The following is a 23,782-nucleotide window of genomic DNA, read 5'->3' on the forward strand; positions in this document are numbered from 1 at the left end:
CTTGGCATACAAGTAATGCTCTCTCAAGGTCTGCAGAACTATCCTCAGATACTGGGCATGCTCCTCTGCATTCCTGGAATACACCAAGATATCATCTATAAAGACAATAACAAAGTGATCCAGGTACTCTTTGAAAACTCTGTTCATGAGGTCCATGAATGCTGCAGGGGAGTTAGTCAACCCGAACGGCATCACTAAGAACTCATAATGCCCATATCTGGTCCTGAAAGCTGTCTTAGGTACATCCTCTTCCCTGATTCTCAGCTGGTGATAACCCGATCTCAGATCTATCTTAGAGAAACAACCTGCTCCTGCTAGCTGGTCGAATAGATCGTCGATCCTGGGTAGAGGATACTTATTCTTGGTAGTGACTTTGTTCAACTGCCTGTAGTCGATACAAAGTCTAAGGGATCCATCCTTCTTTCTGACAAACAGCACTGGAGCACCCCAGGGTGAGGTACTTGGACGGATGAAACCCTTATCTACCAACTCCTATAGCTGCTCTTGGAGAAGATTATTGAGGTCTTTATGGACGACTTCACGGTGTACGGTAACTCTTTCCATGAATGCCTTGCTAACTTAGAGAAGATACTTCAAAGGTGCTTAGAGTCAAATCTGGTTTTAAACTATGAAAAATGTCACTTCATGGTTAACCACGGTTTGATCTTAGGCCACATCGCTTCAGCAAAAGGGATAGAGGTGGATAAAGCCAAAGTAGACACCATTAAAAACCTGCCTATTCCAACCAGCATTTGAGAAATTTGCTCTTTTTTTAGCCATGCCGGATTCTACTGAAGGTTCATCAAAGGTTTCTCCAAGATCACGCAGCCATTGTGCAGATTACTTCAGCAGGATGTGCCATTTGACTTTGATGCAGATTGCAGATCAGCCTTTGATTTGATCAAAGCGCTGCTGGTCACAGCCTCAATCATCCAGCCACCTAATTGGGATCTTCCCTTTGAGATTATGCGTTATGCCAGCAACTTCGCTGTAGGGGCAGTATTGGTACAGCGTGTAGGTAACTCTCCTCATGTCATTCACTATGCCTCACGCATTTTAGATGTTGCACAATGTAATTATTCCATAACAGAAAAAAATTGCTAGTAGTGGTGTTTGTACTACAAAAGTTTCGGTCCTACCTACTTAGGACAGATGTCATCGTTTATTCAGATTATGCTGTATTAAGATACTTGATCAAGAAAAAAGAGGTAAAACTAGATTGGTATGCTAAATACTGCTGTTACAAGAGTTTGATTTAAAAATTCGAAACAAGAAAGGGAAGGAGAACCTGTAACAACAACTCATATTTCACTTTTAGCGGTTATGATGTAGCATCATAAATCAAATTAAAAAATAAAAAAAAAACATAAAAAATGGAGAAAAACAGTGTCTTCTTCGCATGCGCTCTCCTCTTTTGAATAAATTGTTGTTAAACAAACCATTATTCTCCATTCCCATTTATTACATATAATATTGATAATGAAAGAGGAAACATTTATTAAAACAAATACATAACTTATTAGACTTTTATATAAAATGGAGAAAAGAAAACCTGGACTAACGAACTGAAATTTGAATCTCTAACACGACAAGTCGTAGGGAATAAGGAATCGGAGTACAAAACCCTAGTTAAGTTAACAATGGGGATATAAAACCCAGTCCATCTTCACTCTGTCTCACACCGGACTTGCAAAACCCTTCTCCTGTTCTCATAGGACGGAAAAAACAAGGCGAAGATGGAAAGTTCTGTCGACGAAACAGCGAAACAAGTCTCTAATTTATCAATGGACGCCGAGTCTACAGCTTCTGGAGGAGAAACTGTCAGCAAGAAGTGAGTCATTTTCTACTATGATTAAGTTTCTTTTGTTTGGCTGCTGCGAAAATTGAAAAACTAAATGTATTTTGGTTGGCTTGGCATTAGTTGTTCTTGTATCCGAAGCTTGGGTTTTTGTGTTAGTTTTTAAGTTTTTATTTGGTGATTGGTTTGGGTGTTTGCTTTGATGGTTTGGCCAGTGCGCGCAAGAAGGAATTGAAGAATAAGCAGAGGGAGGAAGAGAGACGACGCAAGGAGGAGGAGAAAGCCAGACAGGTATTTTGCTTTTTCTTCTTGGCTTTTTGATTTCATTTTCATTTTTTTTTTTGTTTTACGAGGCCTAGAGTAATTGTTCTAAATTACAATGTTTAACATACAATTGCTTCTTCGTACTCAAAATATTGTTTCAGTAATTGGGCAATTGGGTAATGATACTTTGTTATCAGGCAATAGGCTATGATTTATGGGTGCATTTTGGCAGTGAGTTTAGTTACCCTTTGTTTGGATCCTTGATTGTTCTGTGGAAATGAGGATAAGTTGAACAGGAGAAATGAAGAGAAAAGAAAAGAATGTAATTGTAATTTCATGTGGGTTGTTTGGATAACCTATTAAAATAGGAGGAGAAGTCTTTCAAGGATGCGTCTTCGTAGACAGGGTTGAGAAGCCATGAACGCGTTTTCAGCCTCATCCTCCTCCTGTTCATCAGTGTAGTTAGCGTGTTGCTAATTAGTCGTCTGATTTTGGTTCCATATATGATTTTGCTTTGCCTTGCAAAACTTCTCAAAATGGCCAAATTTCCTGCAAAAAAATTCTGCACTGCGTCTTTGAGAAGTCAAATATTTCTAATTGTAAATGGGAACCTTAAGAAAAAGGGAGAAATTAACAATTTGTTGCCCTCAATTATTTTCTCATTCCTAACTATAGAAATAATGACATTTGAGTAATTTAATAATTATGGTCGCATTTCTCTCCATTTCCCTCCAATATGATTAGAAAAATAAGAGAATTTTAGAAATCAGATTTCCCCTCTATTATCCTCCTTTCTCCTCATTTATCTCCTCTATTTACTGCCCAAAAAAGAGAAATTGGAGCCCAATTTCTTTTCTTTTATTTTCTCTCCATGTCCCTCAGTCTTAGTCTAGACTGTAGACTGAGTTTATTTCATGCTGAATTGATGTAAAGATTTGTTTGCTAATATTAGCTTTTGTTCATGCTCTGTCATTGATTGTTTTTTCTAACATATTTTTATCTATCTCTTTCTAAATTATTTCATAAAAAATGTGCACATGTACCCGTCTCCAGGCTGCAGAGAGGACTAGTACCCATGTTCAGAAACCTGCAGCTGCTGATGATGAGGATATGGACCCAACGGTATGTAAGTCTATGTCTCATTTCTAGGCATAACTTTGTAGTTTGAATATAATCATTTGAGCATGAGATTATCTGTGTCCACTTTTTGATGTTATACCTGTTTTACTTGCAGCAATACTATGAAAATCGGCTGAAATATCTTGCTTCTCAGAAGGCTGAAGGAAAAAATCCATATCCTCATAAATTCTCTGTTTCAATGTCCATTGTAGAATTTATAGAAAAGTATGGAGGCTTGAGCAATGGAGAGCATGTTGAGGATGTCAATGAATCTTTGGCTGGTGCCCAAAACCAGCGCTTTTGTCTTGCTTGGTATTATATATGTGAACATGCTTCATAGTGTTGATTTTTTTTATGTTTGTTTTTTCTCATGCTAGGTCGAATTATGAAGAAACGATCCTCCTCATCAAAGCTATTCTTTTATGATTTGCATGGTGGCGATGTTAAAGTCCAAGTGATGGCTGATGCGAGGTATCTACTCATTTCTATGTGTTATTTATTTAATACTTGTATTGCTTAATTTGTATTATAGTTCCTTCATTTTTCTTCTTCTTTTGGAGAAGCAGGTGGGCTAGGCTCTAGGTCATGACCTTCTGTTGCTGAATTATTTTATTGGAAGGCAAAAAGCTTATTACATTTTGTGCTGTTCGATTAAATTTTCTTATAGGTGCCACATTAATCTTGTTTTCGGGCTTTAGTGGTTGAAATTGTTATATCATTTCTTGTTCTCTTGTTGGTCAATTGGTTAACAATGTGATGTGGATTGCATATAGAGGTGGAAGTTAAGGAAATTTTCTAATATAATGTATGAAAAATGTTGCTGTATTTTTTCTTATGTCAAGGCACTGTTGACATGTGAGGCACTTCTATACCTAGTATGGCTGCTTTGATAGATAATTGCTGGATGTATTAGGTGGATATTTATATCTTTTAATGTGACATTACTACTTATTAGGTCGCGATCAGTATGTTTTAGAATCAAAGGAGATTATGAAATGAATATTTAGTGTTGTTCTATGCAAGACTGCTTTGTTGGTTATTCTGTTTTATTCAGATTTCAGGCCATTTTTCATATTGTGGTAGAGATTAGAATCTCAAAGCACAGCTAGTTAAATCAATCTCAGAAAATGAACACAAAGATTCAAGAGCAGAAGGCCAAATTGGTATTAAGATTCAAAATATCAAGTATTAGACTATGGCAATAAACACTATATAAGTCTTCCCCTTCAGCAGATAACTGCCCTACAAATGATTATTTCACCCAGCCTAAAGTGAAAAACTTTATTAATTTTCAATGATGCCTTGCTGTGCTCCAAAACCATCTATTTATAGTTTTTCTCTAGAAACATCCAATTCCCTTTACAGCTGGATAACAGAATTCTTTAGTGTTCATCCAATCTGTTTCTTTTTCTGGAATGTACCAGCCTGCAGCCAATTGTGGGCTTTGTAGTTGGTCCTTGATAATCATTTCTATCATATTGTGTTTCTATGAGGTTAGAAATAGGAAACTGTCGAAGTTTTTTTTTTTTATTAATATCACTAATGATTACTAATTTTCCAGTTGCTAATTTTTTAGGCTAATTTGGTTTGCAATATTGTGTTTTTGATTTGAAGCTTTAAATATGTATAGCCAACTATATTTGTAAATAATAGGTAATTTCTAAAGATTATGTATGCATGAAGAAATGTTTTAAGTTGTTTTTCTTAATTCCTGTACTTATATTTTTCAAATTCCAATATTTAGGAATTTAAAATTGTGCCCTCTTTGCACAATCCTATTTAATGTTTGCATGTTTGCTTACTGCTTAGATGCTTGATTCTACGTTTAGTGTCTTTTTACATTTTACCTTGTCGATAAGTGTTATATATGATGTTTATCCTCTTCTATTGAAGCATTTAAGGTCACATACTCATTGCTATGCTTGGTTGTATATGTTGATTGATACTTGTTGTGCATATCTTTATCAACATGAAATTATAAGCTAATGAATATGTTATTTGACATTTCAATTCTCCCTTTCCCCTCCCTCTCTCCTCCTCCCCCACCCCCACCCCCCCAAGAGTGAAATTCTTAGTTCTATGCTATCTTTTGCTATCATTTTCATTCATTAGTTTCTTTATTTGTTTCCTCCTTCTTTTGAATTGGCTAAGAGGTTTCCTCCCCTATAACAAATGTCAGCAAGTCAGGCATGGATGAAGCTCAATTTTCGAGGTTTCACTCCAGCGTGAAACGTGGTGATATTGTTGGTGTCATTGGGTTTCCAGGTTTAATTTGTTTCTTATTCTTTTAGTTCATTGTGTTATTGTTTTTTTCAGTGGAAGAAATAGTTCTTTTATTATTATTTTTTATATTGTTTTGTTTCTATTCCAGTTCTCATTGGAAAGTAAGAAAATGTGCACATCTTGCTTTTCCTAATTGTCTAAGGTTGTTATAATGTGTAATTAACAAATGATAGTGAACTAGCGTCGCTATCATTTGTGATTGAGAAAACATTCTAGGATGCTAAAATAATTCATTTAGACATGGTGGTGGTGGTGATATGTTACTGAGAGTTGGAAAACAGAGAAGCGTGTTTTAGAAAATTTCCAATATTAGTATAAATTTGGAAGCTGGGGAACAAGTTTGGGAGGTTCTGAATTTCAAAATAATATTCTAGTTTTATTATTTACATAGGAATTTGAGAAAGTGGCTATTTCTCTTTTCTAACTAATTAGATCCTTGCATTATCTAGGGACGGAGAGGTAAGAATGGAAAGCATGTTATGATTAAGTTCTTGTATGGCTGTGACAATTCATTTTTAGTACATGACAATCAAAGATTTGATTGGATTGATTAGGTCCAGATCTTCTTTCCACTTCTAGGTCTGCGTGGTTTCAATTTTTTTCATCTTCCTATGCTTTTGGTTAGATTTTATAATTTTATTGAAGTCTTTCTGTATATTGATGCCTTTATTGGCATAGAAGTCAGATTGACTTGTCTTTTCTGGCGGCATCTTGCAAACTTATGCTAGTGGTTGATGTTATTTCCCTGTTCTATATAATGGACTCTTAGAAAATAATTTTTATCTCATGTGATCCATTTTCTTCTTCCATTTTGTTAGGAAAAACTAAAAGGGGAGAGCTAAGTATTTTTCCAAGATCTTTTACGGTTTTATCTCATTGTCTGCATATGATGCCAAGGGAGAAACCTGGTCAGAATCCCAATGTAAAGGTGAAGAAACAAGAAAGTTAGTTTTTGCTTAGTTTATGTTTGTTGATACAATTTGTAATGGGATGTATTTTGTTCTACAGAGAACTGACATCTGGGCCCCAGGTCAAACCAGGAATCCTGAAGCTTATACTTTAAAAGATCAGGTATTTAGCCATAATGAAAGAAAACATCACTTTTGAATCAATTAGATGATTAGATTAGTTGGCAAACTACACCTTCAGACTTCTGCCAAGTAACTAACTACATTCTTTTGTATAGTTTGGTGAATTTATTCCTCAAGTCACATTGAAGCACAATTACTAAAGGTTTTCTTTACTTGGAGACAAATGTCTCTGTTTATGACGCAGCAAAGCTACGCAACTTTCACACATGCACTTGTGAGAAAGAATCTCTGCTGTATTTTCGTTTATTGAATAAAAGCTGCTGTAATACAAGTTAATAGAGATATTTTATTTACAGAGTTTTATTTCCCCTAATTAGCATAGGATTAGAGTTCTATAATTTAGAAAGATAACTTCTACCAAAATTGGGATAAACTAATTCTAACTGAAGTATGATTTTCAGAATAGCTTCCTAAATAAAACAAGGCTCTTAAAACTAATCTAGAAATAGTAGTAAAGCTAATAGGAAGTCTAAATAACATAGGAATAATAAAGAAAGAAATCCAAGTCAAAATAGGAAAATAGCTGCTGCCCCTTGTGTCGAGCACGCCCTAGCAAGCTGGAGTGCCTGGGACCATGCCCTAGGGCAAGTTGGAGGCAGGAGCTGCAATCTGCCTGTCACACACCTGGGGGCATGCTGCAGGCTGCCTGGCACACCCTGGGGTGTGCTGCACTCTTCTGCAGCCCTGTTTTTGGGCACTTTGGGTTCCCTTCCTTTCCTCGTTTGCTTCACCTGTTGCTAGTCCCAATTCTCCATGAATGTGTCACTTAATTCCTCCACATCATAAGTTTTGGTCAAAACTATATGATGAGCCAAAGCAAACACTAGAATGATTTTCCCTTCCTCATTCGTACTCCCATTGTCCAAAATCTATTCTAGTAGTTGGTACTACATGTTATTCAAATCTCCTAACAAAAAGCTTGTGAACATGGGAATCCTTTGAATCATTCCTTGCTTATCTTCCCTAAACTTTTTTCTGGCTTCCTCTAGTTAAGTTGCATATATATTGATGATGATAACAATGTATTTATGCAACAGTAATTTCTATGGCATGATATTATCGCTGATTCTTTTCACTTCTCCCATCTTATATTCGAGTTATCGTTTTACTGTGATTTTTACCCCATTTCCATTCTTCTTAACCTTAGAGTCATAGAGCTTATAGTTTGTGCTACTAATCTCATTGAACTGAAGAAGTGTTCTCTTTTCCTGTTGATCACGGTCGGCACTTAGCTTTACTAATCCTTCTTATACGGCTGCTAAGCTCTTCTCCATCAATTCTACTTTCGATTCTGTTCACTGGTTCAAATCCGGTAGGCTGCATATGGCAAGTAGATGATTGTCTGCAATTTCTTTAGACAGTCCCACAGATCAACCAAGACTTGACTAGGCTATTACATCTCCACAGAGAGTACACTGGATCAGAATCCTCAACAGGTTTAGCACATCCATCCACCATTTCTATTTTGCTCTTGGCCTCCAAAAGAAGAATCTTGAACTGTTTCCTTGAACTAAATTTCTCAGGATCTTATAATACATGTGAAACCAATTTAGATCCAGGTGTATCAGAAGGAAGCACGTGTAAGGGATGATTAAAATCCATAGTAAATGTAGCATTACCTTCTTGATTCTTTGTAGCAGATGCAGAACCCTAAGTTGCTGTTATGCTCACTATTATGCCCCAAAAAAGAGTAGATCTTTCAACCTCAATAATGAGAAACAATGGGAAAAAAATGATGAATACAAATCTCTCAAATGAGCAGAAATTTTGAGAAGAAATGAAGAACACAAATCTAAACAAATAAATCTGATCTCAGATCTGGTAAAAATCTGAGAAGAAACCTCTAGATTAAGTCAAGGGAAGGAAAAGAAGAAAGACAACTAACCACCGAGCTTATCCACAAGCTCTGAATCTTATACCACAAGCTCTGAATCTTCTTTACTTTCTCTAAGTAGTAATTTTCCCTTATTATTACCTCCCATACTACTGTTCTTCATTGGATTGGTCAAAGCAGCATTAATCTTATATTCATCTCCATGAGCTCTCATATGCATCCTCAAATTCGCAGCACACTTGATTCCTTTCCTATAAATTTGGCAATAACGAGTGTACTTAGCTAGTAAATCCGCTGCATCCAATTCTATTATATTGTAATTCTTGTCTAATGGATTTCCCTTTTGCTATATTCTCGCTAGAAACTCCTTGAGAAAATTATTTTCTTTCCACCTTTTGGATTTGGTTGCTTCCAGGAACAAGCATATCTTGATTAATATCATTATTGTTATAGTTGTAGGTGTAACTGGGATTTAGAGTTTCAAGTATCGTTGCTTACTTTAAAGAAATAGTGAACACCAAGTAGAAGTACGAAAATGATTATCAAAAAAATGAAAATTGATATGATGTTATGAACCAGTGCTTTACAAGACAATGGTAATTATATGTAAAGTGTAGGAAATTCCATTAGTTAGTAGGCCAATCTATGCATGGAAAATGCCATATGGCAGCAACAGGATAGAAGTTGCCTTGCTTATACACACACACTCGTGCGTGCATGCATGGACACACACAAACACACTAGATATTGGATTGGATTTTTCCTGTCCCATCCTATTCTTATACAATGTACATGACTTTTCTCCCCATCTACCTCTAATCTAAACCTATGTCACAATATTTAGACTACAGCATCACCCTACATTCTCATCGACTTCTAGTATATTATAGGTACATGGACCAAAAAATACATTTAACTTTACCATATTTTCAACAATTATGAAGGCTTGGTTATGACTTATAAATCCACTTTCTGCTCTTTTTTCAATGCAAAACTGGAATAGTTTGAGTGGGATTTTCCATCACCAGTAATTTCCTTTCCATCTATTTAAGAACCCTTTTTTTTTTTCATGATGCTAGGAAACTCGCTATCGTCAACGTTATCTAGATCTGATGTTGAATGCTGAGGTTCGACAGCTATTCAAGGCCCGATCTAAGATCATATCATATGTTAGAAGCTTTCTTGACAACCTTGATTTCCTGGAGGTTGGTATCTGTCTGGATGTTTCAAGTTTTATGATCTGATGGTTGTTTGTACCTTACTGATCATGTCAGGTTTTGTCCTTAGGTTGAAACACCCATGATGAACATGATTGCTGGGGGAGCTGCTGCTCGCCCATTTGTTACTCATCACAATGAGCTGAACATGAGGCTCTACATGCGTATTGCACCTGAACTTTATCTTAAAGAGTTAGTTGTTGGTGGTCTGGATCGTGTTTATGAGATAGGAAAACAATTTAGAAATGAGGGTATTGACTTGACTCATAACCCTGAGTTTACGACCTGTGAATTTTATATGGCTTTTGCGGACTACAATGACCTGATGGAACTAACTGAGAGATTGTTGAGTGGTAAGGCTGAGCTTTTGGGTGCTGCAAAATTTTTTTTTTTTTTTCTTTTGCATTGGAAAAAATTATAAATCTGAGCTTATTGCTCTTTGTATGTTTTAATTAGGAATGGTCAAGGAACTTACAGGGGGCTACAAAATTAAATATCACGCAAATGGGCTTGACAATGATCCAATTGAGATAGACTTTACACCACCTTTTAGGTATATAGTCAGTGCTCATATACAAGTTTTTATCACAAGTGTGAAATTGTGATTTGGGGTTGAGCCAAATAATTGTTTCATTGGTGCAGACGGATTGATATGATAGAGGAGTTAGAGAAGATGGCCAACCTCAACATTCCAAAGGACCTTTCCAGTGATGAAGCTAACAAGTATCTTGTTGCTGCTTGTGAAAGGTTTGATGTCAAGTGTCCTCCTCCGCAGACAACAGCTCGTCTGTTAGACAAAGTAAATCTTCTTTCCTGGCTTAGTTTAAACAGACTATTGTAGTAATTAGGATTATATCTGGTGACCTGGTGTTGCCATGCAGTGCCACTTTTACCATCAATATGCATCATATGCTTAGAATGTAGCTCTGGTATTTCCCATTCAATTTAAAATAAAAATCTCATCCTTTTTATTTTCTTTGTGAGCGTTATAGTTCCAGATCATGGGTTGTTTTATATGGTTCGACCTCCAAATAAAATGCTCTAGTATTACACGCATTGTGATACACTGACATTTAATTATTTATTTTAAGAGTAATTACTCATGAGATAGGTTATCATGTTGATATATATATATATAAAATTTTTTGGCCAATCAACCATGAGAAGGGGCTGATGCACCAATTGTAGGCTTATGCTGTATAATGTTTGTTATATTTGTGCTTACAGTTGGTAGGGCACTTCCTGGAAGAGACTTGTGTGAATCCTGCCTTCATCATAAATCATCCTGAAATTATGAGTCCTTTGGCAAAATGGCATAGATCGAAACCAGGCTTGACCGAACGATTTGAATTATTTGTGAACAAGCATGAGGTATTTGCAGTCAAACTTCTGGATTTATACTTTTGATTTGTTATCCATTCTGCTCATGTTAATATTCTGTAACTTCTCAGCTATGCAATGCATATACTGAATTGAATGACCCTGTGGTACAACGTCAGCGATTTACTGAACAACTCAAGGTACTAAATATTTTGCAGCCTTTGAAGTCTGTATTCTCAGTAATTTGTTCTGAACTTGTCTGATGGTTTCTCCAAACATTAGGATCGACAATCAGGCGATGATGAAGCAATGGCTTATGACGAAACATTTTGCACTGCTCTTGAGTATGGGTTACCCCCTACTGGTGGCTGGGGAATGGGTATCGATAGACTAGCTATGTTGTTAACTGATTCCCAGAATATCAAGGTTTGTGCTATGCTTCTCTCTCCCCGCTTCCTCTCTATTTCTCTGTATATGTGCACGCATGGGTTTTACATTGAGCATGACTGGTTGCAAATAATGGAAACAGAAACAGCCGAACCATACTATTCCTGTGCACTTCTTTTAAAAGATTTGCAAAATTTATGAAATTAACAACTATTTCAAAACTTTAATTAAAATGAAGATGTACAAGTAAATAATAAATATAAATATTATAAATAAAAAATTAAAATTCATCTCTTATATATCATTAGGAGTAGTCAGTTTAAAATTGAAATAACTATGTAGATAGTAAAGAACTAACTACTTAATTTATGAAAATTACACAAGGTAAGAAATAAAGCATTTAATTTGAAAATTAGGTTTCAAATTTATTATTTAATTTATGCAATTTGATATCCAGAGTTAATTTCATGATTATTTATTTTTCTAATGTTTTATATTGCCCAAGATCAAGTCTAATACTTATCTAATTATTAAAGCATAAAACTTTTATTTGGTACTATTTCTATTTGTTTATTCAGTAAATTACCTAAAAAATTATTCAAATAGTAGCTAAAAATTAGAAAAAGAAAAAAAAATAATTTCCGCCACTTTGCTCTCCTTCACTTCAATTCCATCTATTCATTTGATGACCTATGTTCTTGAGCTTAAAAGTTTGTAGAGAAATAAGGACTTCACTTGAGTTGATTGTGGAGAACATTGTGAGAGTTGCGAGAAAATGACTTAATTGCCTAGAGAGAAGATGAAGGGAAACTAAGGCTCTTTGTATGCGGAAAATAATTTGCATATGGAAAATATTTTCTGAGAAAATCACTTATTTTTTATTATAATTTAAAAAATAAAGAATATTAATAAATATATATATGATATTCTTAGTAAGATGGGTAAACTTCAGAAAATAACTTATTTTTTAAAAAAAGAAATATTTTCCTTATCATGACTTTTTTTTTTTCACTTGACTAGAAAAATATTTCTCATTGATTAATTTTCTTGAGTACGTCAGGACCTCAGAAATGAGGTGAAAAAGTAAAATAAACAACCCGTGCCAACTCTCTGCTCAAAAAATAGGGTCCTCCACTGCTGTCCTTCATGTCAAAAATATTAAAATGAAAAACAAAGGCTCTCAGGCTGGAAAAAGTAGTGGCATTTATACATTTATGTAACTATCGTTATATTTCAAAAAAAAAAAAAAAAAAAAAATCGGCTGAGGCCATTACTTATTTGTAATGGATGCAGTATAAAAGAATCCTTTAAATAATAGTGGTACAGTAATGGTAAAGCTAATGGATGCAGTATGAAAGAATCCTTTAAATAATAGTGGTACAGTAATGGTAAAGCTAAACTGAAATTTCATTAAATAATGGCCATTATGTTATTTAAAACCTTGCTTGTGTGTAAGTGGAAGGATGTGATTTTTTGCTGAAATTTCAATCTCATACATGGTTTTATGTTGGCAGGAGGTGCTGCTCTTCCCATCTATGAAGCCTCAAGATGAACCTCCTGCTAAAGGTAATTCAAAATCTTTTGTTGCTTTTGTGATTGGCTTTTGATTATTGTTGTTGTTGATCCAAATGTCGAACATAGATTGCTTGGCACTTGATATGGTTGATCTAATTTTATGTATTTAATGGGGGCTAAATGCAGCAACTTGATGAGTTGGAGACAGAGGTGAAGTTGCTGTCAACTGCTGATAAATTTTACCATATTGCCTTCCCTTCATTTTTTGCGCCAACTCAATTTTTATTGGGGATGATCATTTGACACTGCCTGTTAAAAGTATGTGAAATGTTATGAAATGCTCTCATTAAATATAATTTTATACGAGATATTTGTTACCTATCCTCTTCTTGCTTCATCTTCCCGCTCATGTTTTTTCTTTTATCTATCATTTATCCCAAAGCGTCTTCACGAAGAAGAAGAAATTATAAAACTTTAAGCCATACAAAACTTGCAAACATTTTAAATTTACTTTGGTAGATTAAGTTTATTTCTAGTGCAGGACATTATTGTTTGCAGAAAGTAACTGCAAACTTCTCTTACTATTCTTTCTATAGAATTTTGAACCGGAAAATGAAGTAATTACTATACTTTTGGTTAGAATTTCCATAGATAGAGTCTCAGCTAGCAAAATAGTAAAGACTCAAAAGAATCAAGATTTTAGGACAAGTAATGGACTTGAGATAATTAATTGCTACTGGCCACGAAGTAGAAGGGCTGGAATTTCAATTAACTAAATAAAAGATATTTCAAAGTAAGAAGTGTGTACTCCACAGGATAGGAATTTCAATTAACTAAATAAAAGATATTTCAAAGTAGGAAGTGTGTACTCCACAGGATATTTAAGGGACTAACTTCTTTCAAAAAAGAAATTCAATGGGAAGAATAAGATCTTTCTCCTCTTCAACATCCATCTTTTCATATTATTGTTGAAGATTGACGGATTGTAGTACTCTGAGTCATCAAATAGCAAGAATTTTTTCTTTTATAATGTGAAAATTTTTGTCATGATCATATTAAAAAGGAAAAAGATCTTTCTCCCCAGCTTGTTCCAAGGCAATCTGTCAAGATTCCACTTATTCTCAAATAATCAAATTATCATCGAGTTTCAGGCAATTTTTGCGAGCAAGTGCATTTATAATAAATTCATTGGACCATTGTTAATCTAATTTTAACAATATAATAATGATCTTAAGCATGCCATTTTTATATAGCAAACATATAGCAACCAGAAACTAGGATTTTAACCAATTCACAGGAAGGATTCAACCAATTCAAACTAGGATTTCAACCTAATATAGCAAATAGCTTGCATAAAAACAGATTCAAGGTAATACCCAAATATAGCCATTCCCTCCATCAAAGCAGCCAGAAATTGAACTTTTAACAAACAACTTATGGGCATTATATATAGAAATAAGTTGGAAGACCCAATCTAACATTATTAGAAGTTTTGCAAATTAATTTTTATGTGCAAAATTCCTATATTGAAGTTAAATAAAAACCATTTTCATCCTAATTAAATACTAAAGCCAACAATCATGTCTAATTTTCTATTCCAAAGTCCATCACTCAAACAACAATAACTGAATATATAAATTAATTTCTCATTTTGCTCTCAATTAAGGACTCATAAAACACTGATAAGAATAAAAGAAAAAAAGAAAGAAAGAAACAAATCAAATCCATTAATTTCAAAAATAAATCAAATCAATTAATAACACTAACTTCGCTTCAAGGATAGAGTCGAGAGGAAGGGAGAGGGAGAGTGAGAGGGAGGGAGAGAGAGATCGAGAGCAAGAGAGAGAGATGAGTTGAAGAGAGAGTGAGATCGCGAGAGACAGTGAGATGAGTAGAAGAGAAGAGAGAGAGAAAAAGAGAGTGAGCTATCAACCAAAAACGAGATTAAAGTGTTGTTTTATTTAAAAAATAATAATAAAATCTTATCAAAATCTTATCTTCTATTGCTAAAAAACCGTTATATTAGCACTAATTAAACCGTTATAATAAACTACCATTTAAATTTTAAAATTAATTATTAATACAAATTACGTTATATATAAATAATATATTAATCAAATTATACTTTATTGGCATATGGCCTTATTTATCTGATGAATATAATGTTATTTATTTAAATTTATATGTAAAATTTATTATAATTTTGATTAATATATTATTTATATATTAATCGGATGTATAAATTCCAGTGCGTATAATTTTTTTTTTAAAATAATATCCTCCTTTTTTCTATAGGAAGAGAAAAATCAAGTTGGTTGCTTTTTGATATATTATTTGTCTATGCAGGGAAATTACATATTATCGTGTAATTCTACATATAATAGCATACAAGAATGCTAAAATAACCATGCATTGATATAAATATATATTTACTCCTGAAAAATTCTAACCCACAAAATAAATAATCATATATTTATTTGAGTAATTTCTACCATACATCCATGTGTATATATCATTTAATTGAATTATGATATTAATTTAAAATTTTTAAAAATTTATCTAAAATATAATAGGATTCACATATTACCCATTTTCATTGATTTAGCATATTAATCACACCCCATGCGACCGTAAATACTTTCAAATCAAGTCAGTTTTAAAAATTATATGATATTATATGAATACAAATAATCTAATTAATCAAAATAATATAAGCAAACAATAAAATCAACGAGCAACATTCATTTATTCGTCTCACAATAATCACAAAAAATAAAACTGAACATGTGAATTCATAAATAGACTGTTTATTTTATTTTAAAAATAAAATAATAATTATATATTATCATTAATATAATCGTTATAAAAATTCTCATTTTCTTTATAGACGAGATGGTCTATGAAAAGTAAATTCATGATTTGAAAAATATATAAATTTACAATAGCTAACTGGATTAATCGAAAGAATAAAATGATTCGTAATAAAAATAGACATTAATATATTTAAAATCACATATCCTCGTAAATAAATAATATAAAAAAATTAAAATATTTAACACAATACTTAATTTATTTTTAATTTATATTAATTTATTTTAATATTATTTATGAAATTATATTTTTATCCCTAAAATACCATATAATAGTATATGTTAATATGGTATCACCCTTTCCCTAGAATGATGTGATAAGACTTTTCCTTGGTGTGAGTGGGTAATTCTTGGTTAATTCAAAATTTTAATGACCTTTTATTGTGATAAGACTTTTCCTTAGTGTGAGTGGGCAATTCTTGGTTAATTCAAATTTTTAATGACCTTTTATTGTCAATTCAATTTGAAAAAATCGGCCACCATTAATTGATACTCAGCTAAATAAGGACGCTGCCGTCTCCGCAGCTTTGGTGGTCCTGCCTCTCTTAAGGAAATAAAATAGACTAGATGGAAAATTTGTCCCAGAATTATATAATAAAATTAAAAATATTAAATTTTACTTTTCTATTTAAATTTATTCAAAAAATATTAACAGTGGTCAGAATTTTAAAATATAAATAATGCTTCTCGTGCTCTCATTAATTTATTTAAACTTATTTAAAATTATTTAATATAAAGAATAATCCACATTTTATAAGTGAATATAGCTGAAATTACTATAGAAATTCTCATAAATTTATATATAAAAATTAAAAATTAGCATTATAAAAAACCTTAAATAATCCTGGGCTTGATCTTAGCTCTTAGAGTATTCTTCATAACCACAGTGAACTCAAATTTCTCACTAAAATCCACATTCTCATCAGATGGGTAACCACTCCATTCAAATTCTTGAACCATTCTTGCAATCATCAGAAGCAAATGCACAGTGCCTAACCCTAAACCAGGGCAAATCCTTCTCCCTACACCAAACGGTGTCATTTTCACTTCCGTCACACCGGTTATATCCGCTTCCTCTCCTCCAGAGGCAAACCGATCTGGGTCGAACTTTTCCGGGTCCGACCAAATTCTTGGATCCTCCCCTATAGCTTGGGAGAAGATCTCTACATTTGCATCAATTGGAATATCATAGCCTCCCAGAGTTGTTGGCTCGGTTACTGCATGGGTCAGTAGAAAATATGTTGGTGGGTGTTTACGTAGCAATTCTTTTACTATTGCCTGTAAATATCTCATTTTTTCTACGTCCTTCTCGTCAACTTTTCTGTCACCCACTGTCTCTTTTATTTCATTGTACAGCTTGGCTTGAACAGTGGGATTGTCGATAAGTTGTGCGATCCCCCACTCAACTGCCGTCGCCGTCGTGTCAGTCCCACCGTTGAGGAACTCTGAGCAAAGGGTGACCAGTTCTTGATCAGTGGGAGATGATTTTCTTCCTTCGATTTTTAAGTCAAAAAGGGTATCTAAATATGAGAATGTTATTGCCGTTGGGTCTGATCCTGGATTTTGCAGAGCTTTCCGGCGTTTTTCGATCAAAGGAACCACGAAATCAACTTGCTCTTTTCTAACTTTAGACACCCTTTTCCTTTGCTTCGAGAAAAATGGACTTAAAATTGGAAGAAAATCATCGATTCTTGGTTGAAGAACGATCAACACTGATTTCATTACTTGATCCATATTGATTATTGTTTCTTCATCCATTTCAAGCCCAAAACACATACTTAAAAGTATACAGAACACAGCAAATCGAGCATTTTTACGCACGGACACAACTCCATCGTTAGCTTCAGCCTCAGTTCTAAGCCGATGTATGAACTTATCCATTGCACTTGCTCTTACATTTCGAAACTCCTTAATCCTGCTTGAACTAAGCATATTTTGCACCATATTCCGCCTCAGAGACCGCCACACAGGGCCATAAACGGCGGAGTTGACAGTGAACTTATTGCTGCTAAAGATGATTCTGGTAGGGTTTTCGGGAGGTCTGGTGGCAAAAAGAGGACCTCTTTCAATGAGTGCTTCATGAACTAATTTCGAATCAGTAAGGATTATGAGTGTTCTTGTTCCCATCTTGAGAGTAAAGATTGGACCATATTTTGGACGTAAATCTTCCACATATTGAAAGAAGGGCTTGCCGGAGAAAGCGACCTGGAAAAGATTGCCGACGACGGGCCAACCTGGAGGCCCAGGAGGAAGATTCAAGCGTTTAGATTTGGTTTTGCGAGAAAGCAAGAAAATAAGAAGTGAAATGAACAAGGCAAGAATGGTAAAGAAGAGATGATGATAATAAGAGGCAAAAGAAGCCATCAATAGTATGTGATTGAGCTTGAGCTTGAAACAGAACGAAAAGGATAGGTGAGGAAGACGAGGTGATGAGGTAAAGTGGGTAAGAAAAAGAGGGTATTTAAGAATTGGAAGTGCTTGAAATTGCAGTTGGGATTTCATTAATAATCATCACATTTTCTACTCCAAGTTTGACTCTTTCCGCCCCCAATTTTTTTTTTCTTCAACCATACCGTATCTAATACACATACTCATCATATTAATTTAAACTTACACTAGGTAGACATATTAATTAGGCTGACGTGCTGCTTTATAAATTTTAAAAGTATTGTACACGCACCCAAAATGCTTAATAATTTTTTAGCGTTTATTTTTTTTTTCTTATAAATACGAGACGTGACATTACAATCTCTCCACTTAATTTTCGTGAGATTCTCTGTCACAACCTTACTATGCTGAATATAATATAATTGCTAAATTAGCATTGAACCATATGTATTATAGTTTGTAAGTGTCTCGGATTGGTCCACTTTATCTTATGGATAACCGTTTCTTTACAAAATGACTAGTTTCGGACAATCTTACTAATCTAGTGTGGCTCTAATATGAATCATAACAACCCAACTAAAACGGATCTAAATAACTTTTCAACTCATTTTTCATTTGACTTATAATTAATCCAAATTATCTAATAGTGTTTTAGTTATATATTTGCGATGCTCATCGCAACTCCAAATACAATTACTAAGTTAGGTTTTGACTCTTAGTATTATGGTTCATTATTAGTGTTTTAAGTTGCTCTACCTCGTTTCACGGGTAGCCCTTTTCTCACAAACTTACTACTTCCGCACAATTTTTCTAATTTAAGATGACTTTGATACCAATATGGCTTTGATATCAATAGTAACAGTCCGACTAAAACTAGTCTAAATAACTTATGAACCCATTTTTTCACTCAACCAAAATGATTAACCCAAATTATTTAGTAGTTCTAAGATAACTATTATATATTTTTTATATATAGTTTTACCGAAACCCAAAGCCTATAACTCGAAAGACTAGAATTCGAAAGGTCGAAACCTCAATGGGTCGAAACCCGAAATGAACAAGACATGTATTCAAACATTCCACTTAAAACTTTAGGCTGGGTCCTAATTCAAATATAATTCTTACACAATAGAAAACTCAAATGGAGCTAAACACAAAATTTTTGTCCCACCAAGACTTTGTTAGAATCTCAAAACCTTATCAAAATTGGACTTCTAACAACTATAAATATAGGCAACCTCCAAGTATGCAGATCTATCTCATTGTTCAGATTACATCCTTACTGTAACACCCCTTACCCTATCAAGTGTAGATAAAGCAAGGTCTGTCACAAACTATACCTTTTAGACATATCAAGACTAAACAATTTTCTTTATCTGTAAATACCAAGTTTTAGATAGTCCAAGTAAATTTTATAAAGCGATTAAGGTAAATGTTTAAACCAAAATTTTTGCAGAGTCTCCTCTTTTTCATCCACATTTTACCCTGTAGCATATATGAAAAACACATGCAACATTATCAACTGTTATTTGACATCTTACTATTCTTTGATTTACATGACCTTCATAACTCACTCTATTTAATATGTACATGCCAAAATAAAACTATACAATGCCTCAGAGACTCAAAACAACCAGCTATGATAATGGCCTTGATATCTGATGTAGACCTCTGATGAACTTCGCGTGCCTACTCTATCTACAACCTGCGTGAGGTAAAAACCAACACGCTGAGCTAATGCTCAGTGGGTGATAGCAAACAAATAACAAAATAGAGTAAACAAGTTCACTTATATAGATAATCAGGTAAACAAGTACAAGCTAGTAGATGCAAACATATTAACACTCACTAATAAGTTCACCAAAATCAAGTATCAATCTTAATTAAGATCTTAGCCCTTATAAACACATAGTAGGATCGACTAGGTAGATAAGAAGTTATAACGGTAGGCACAGGGTGCCGAACGGTAGGCTCAGAGGCCAAAACTGTGATAGCAGGGCTCTGTGGCCATGTTTATGAGGTACCAGATATGTAACCTCTAATATAGATCATGTATCGGTAGCAGTACTGCGAACTCTATATATTTATATGGCATGCCATACCCTTAAGCTAACCTCGACTCCTATTACGTGTACCAGGGCCAAGTATCATTAACTCAATGTATCAATGTAAATGCATGTCATTTGAAGCTATTTGATTTCTTTTTCCAAAGTACATATATCATATGCCAAGGTTTACAATATGGAAAACTCATGGCAAATAGTGCAAAACTCTATTGACTTAGCATTTCAATATAGATGTAACGACCCGAAAATCGGACCGCTACCGGCGCTAGGATCCGGGTCGACTTAAGGCCGCCGGGACCCGTAGCAAGCCTAACATAATACCTGTAAACCTGTATCATCCCATACATGATCAACAATAAGCATAAAAATTAAAACTTTCCTTTGCACATTTCGCCTTCAAACCTTCCAAACATGCATATATCTCAACCAAAACAAGCATACAAGTTCCTAGGGGCCTCAAACATCCATATACCCCATCTACAACACTTCAATCACACACAAACAAGCTACATTGTTCAAAACATCAACATTAACCCATAACTCATCATATAACCTAACATGCATTCTACCCCTTAAAACTTCATAAAACTTGTTTAAATCATACATTGAGCTTAAGATCGGCTCTTACCTCTTGAAGATCGAGGGTTGAGGAGATCTAAACTTGGAGGTGGGAGAAGTTCCAACTTTTGGTCTCCAAGCTCCAAAACTCGTTCTAAGCTCAAAGATCTTCAAAACCAAAGTTATAAACTTGTAAAGATCATGGAAAAAGGAAGGAAAAACTCAAGATTGGGGAAGGATGGCGGAAAGCTCACCTTGGCCGAAAATAGGGGAAAAAGCTCGCCCGTTTTCGGCTAAGGGACCCTTTTATAGTGGCTGGCCAGACCACGTTCGGGGGCCGAATGTGCCTCTGCATCCATGCAGAATGTTCGGCGGCCGAACTTGACTTTCGGCGGCCGAACCTTTGCTTCCCTAACTCATGCTTTCGGGGGCCTAACGTGCCTCCAAAACGCATGCATGTTCGGCGGCCGAACTTGACTTTCGGCGGCCGAACCTGGGTTTTCCTCCAAAGACTTTTCATGCAAAAACTCATTAAATTTCATACTTAAAATTATAAAACACATTAAAACATTTTTATAAAACATGATTCTACCCTTCTAGAGGTCTCCGACATCCGAGATTCCACCGGACGGTAGGAATTCCGATACCGGAGTCTAGCCGGGTATTACATTCTCCCCCCCTTAAGAACATTCGTCCCCGAATGTTCCTCAACTAGTACATGCATACCAAACAACATAACATACACATAAACACATAGAGACTAACCTTAAAAGAGATGAGGATATTGCCGGAGCATGGACTCCCGTGTCTCCCAAGTGCATTCCTCTAGATTGTGGTGGTTCCAAAGGACCTTCACCATCGGAATTTCCTTGTTTCTTAGCTTTCTGATCTGGGTGTCTAGGATCCGTATTGGCTGCTCAACATAGGTGAGATCCTCTTGGATCTCCACATCAGGCTCACTAAGAACCTTGCCCGGATCTGACACGAACTTTCTCAACATAGAAACATGGAAAACCGGATGGATTCTCTCCATTGAAGCAGGTAAATCCAGCTTGTACGATACATTCCCAATCTTTTGCAAGACTTCGAAGGGTCCGATGTACCGCAGAGCCAGCTTACCCTTCTTCCCGAACCGAACCACTCCTTTCATTGGAGACACCTTAAGCAATACCAGATCCCCCTCCTGAAACTCTACTAGTCTTCTGCGGATGTCTGCATAACTCTTCTGTCTGCTTGCAGCTGTCTTGATTCTTTCTCTGATCATGGGCACCACCCTGCTGGTGATCTCTACTAGCTCGGGTCCTGCTAAGGACCTCTCTCCTACCTCTTCCCAGCAAACAGGTGATCTGCACTTCCTTCCATATAAAGCTTCATATGGAGCCATCCCGATGCTAGCATGATGACTGTTATTGTAGGCAAACTCCACCAAAGGTAGATGCTGCCTCCAAGAACCGCCAAAGTCCAGCACACACATTCTGAGCATATCCTCTATGGTCTGGATGGTCCTTTCTGATTGTCCGTCCGTCTGGGGGTGGAAGGCAGTACTGAAATCCAACCTAGTACCCATGGCATTCTGCAGACTCCGCCAAAACCTGGAGGTGAACTGGGGCCCTCTATCTGACACTATAGAAACAGGAACCCCATGCAGTCTGACTATCTCATCAACGTACACCTGCGCCAACTTGTCCACAGAATAGCCACTCCTGACAGGGATGAAGTGAGCAGATTTGGTGAGTCTGTCCACAATCACCCATATGGAGTCCAATCTGTTGGACGTCGCCGGTAACCCCACTACGAAGTCCATAGCTATATTCTCCCATTTCCACTCTGGAATAGGTAGCGGGTTAAGCATCCCAGCCGGCTTCTGATGTTCCAGCTTCACCCTCTGACATACTTCGCAGGCTGACACAAACTGTGCCACTTCTCTCTTCATAGCTGGCCACCAATAAACCTTCTTCAGATCTTGATACATCTTGGTGGCTCCGGGGTGAATGCTGTATCTTGCATTATGAGCTTCTCTCATAATGTCTCCTTTCAGCCCTATGTCATCTGGTACACACAATCGACTCCCGTAGCGGAGGATCCCCTTATTGTCAAATCTGAACTCACTGTCCTTGCCTGACTGAACAGTCCTGGCAATCTTCACTAACTCTGGGTCCTCATGCTGTTTCTGAGCCACCTGCTCTAGAAACACGGGTGTCACTTTCATCTGAGTGACCAAGGCACCTGTACCAGATAACTCCATCTGTAGACCTTCCTCAATGAGCTTGTAAAACTCCTTCACCACCGGTCTTCTTTCTGCCGTGATATGGGATAGACTGCCTAGTGACTTCCGGCTTAGGGCGTCTGCCACGACATTCGCCTTACCCGGATGATACTGAATCTTGCAATCATAGTCACTCAGCAACTCTACCCATCTCCTCTGTCTCAAATTTAAGTCTCTTTGACTCAGGATGTATTGCAGGCTCTTATGATCTGTAAAGATCTCACATTTAACCCCATAGAGGTAGTGCCTCCACATCTTGAGTGCAAAGATTACTGCTGCCATCTCAAGGTCATGTGTGGGGTAATTCAACTCATGCTTCTTTAGCTGCCTAGAAGCATAAGCAATCACCCGATCGTTCTGCATAAGCACACAACCCAGTCCCACACGGGACGCATCACAAAAGACTGTAAAGTCCTCTCCACTAGATGGCAGAGCTAAAACTGGTGCTGAAGTCAATCTCTTCTTGAGCTCTTCAAAACTCTCCTCGCACTGGTCGGTCCACAGAAATTTCTGATTCTTCCTGGTTAGTCTGGTTAGAGGAGCTGCTATCTTTGAGAAGTCCTGAACGAACCTCCTGTAGTAACCTGCCAAACCCAAGAAACTCCTGATCTCTGTCACTGAAGTGGGTCTAGGCCAGTTAGCCACAGTCTCTGTCTTCTTGGGGTCTACCTCTATTCCATTCTCTGACACTACATGCCCCAAGAATGAAATACTCCTCAGCCAGAACTCACATTTAGAGAACTTGGCATACAAGCCATGTTCCCTCAAAGTCTGTAGAACCAACCTCAGATGATGGGCATGCTCCT

At 35.8% G+C, this 23,782-nt stretch overlaps 2 protein-coding genes across 2 annotated transcripts; one reads left to right on the forward strand and one right to left on the reverse strand.

The window, feature by feature from the left end:
- The first annotated feature begins 1,568 nt into the window (after positions 1-1,568).
- LOC110619246 (lysine--tRNA ligase, cytoplasmic) lies at positions 1,569-13,207 on the forward strand. Its single transcript, XM_021762554.2, has 17 exons — positions 1,569-1,831; positions 2,014-2,089; positions 3,116-3,184; positions 3,297-3,462; positions 3,559-3,652; positions 5,361-5,446; positions 6,283-6,392; positions 6,473-6,535; positions 9,469-9,594; positions 9,677-9,959; positions 10,063-10,159; positions 10,249-10,405; positions 10,834-10,977; positions 11,058-11,126; positions 11,209-11,352; positions 12,828-12,879; positions 13,015-13,207. Exons 1-17 carry the CDS (start codon positions 1,737-1,739, stop codon positions 13,020-13,022), a joined length of 1,839 nt encoding a protein of 612 aa, XP_021618246.1. The 5' UTR covers positions 1,569-1,736; the 3' UTR covers positions 13,023-13,207.
- Positions 13,208-16,471: 3,264 nt separating this feature from the next.
- On the reverse strand, positions 16,472-18,146 carry LOC110618615 (cytochrome P450 77A3). The gene has a single exon (XM_021761791.2). It carries the CDS (start codon positions 18,060-18,062, stop codon positions 16,533-16,535), a length of 1,530 nt encoding a protein of 509 aa, XP_021617483.1. The 5' UTR covers positions 18,063-18,146; the 3' UTR covers positions 16,472-16,532.
- Between the last annotated feature and the right edge of the window lie 5,636 nt (positions 18,147-23,782).

The sequence above is a fragment of the Manihot esculenta genome, chromosome 7 (assembly GCF_001659605.2).
Source record: "Manihot esculenta cultivar AM560-2 chromosome 7, M.esculenta_v8, whole genome shotgun sequence".
Classification (NCBI taxonomy): domain Eukaryota; kingdom Viridiplantae; phylum Streptophyta; class Magnoliopsida; order Malpighiales; family Euphorbiaceae; genus Manihot; species Manihot esculenta.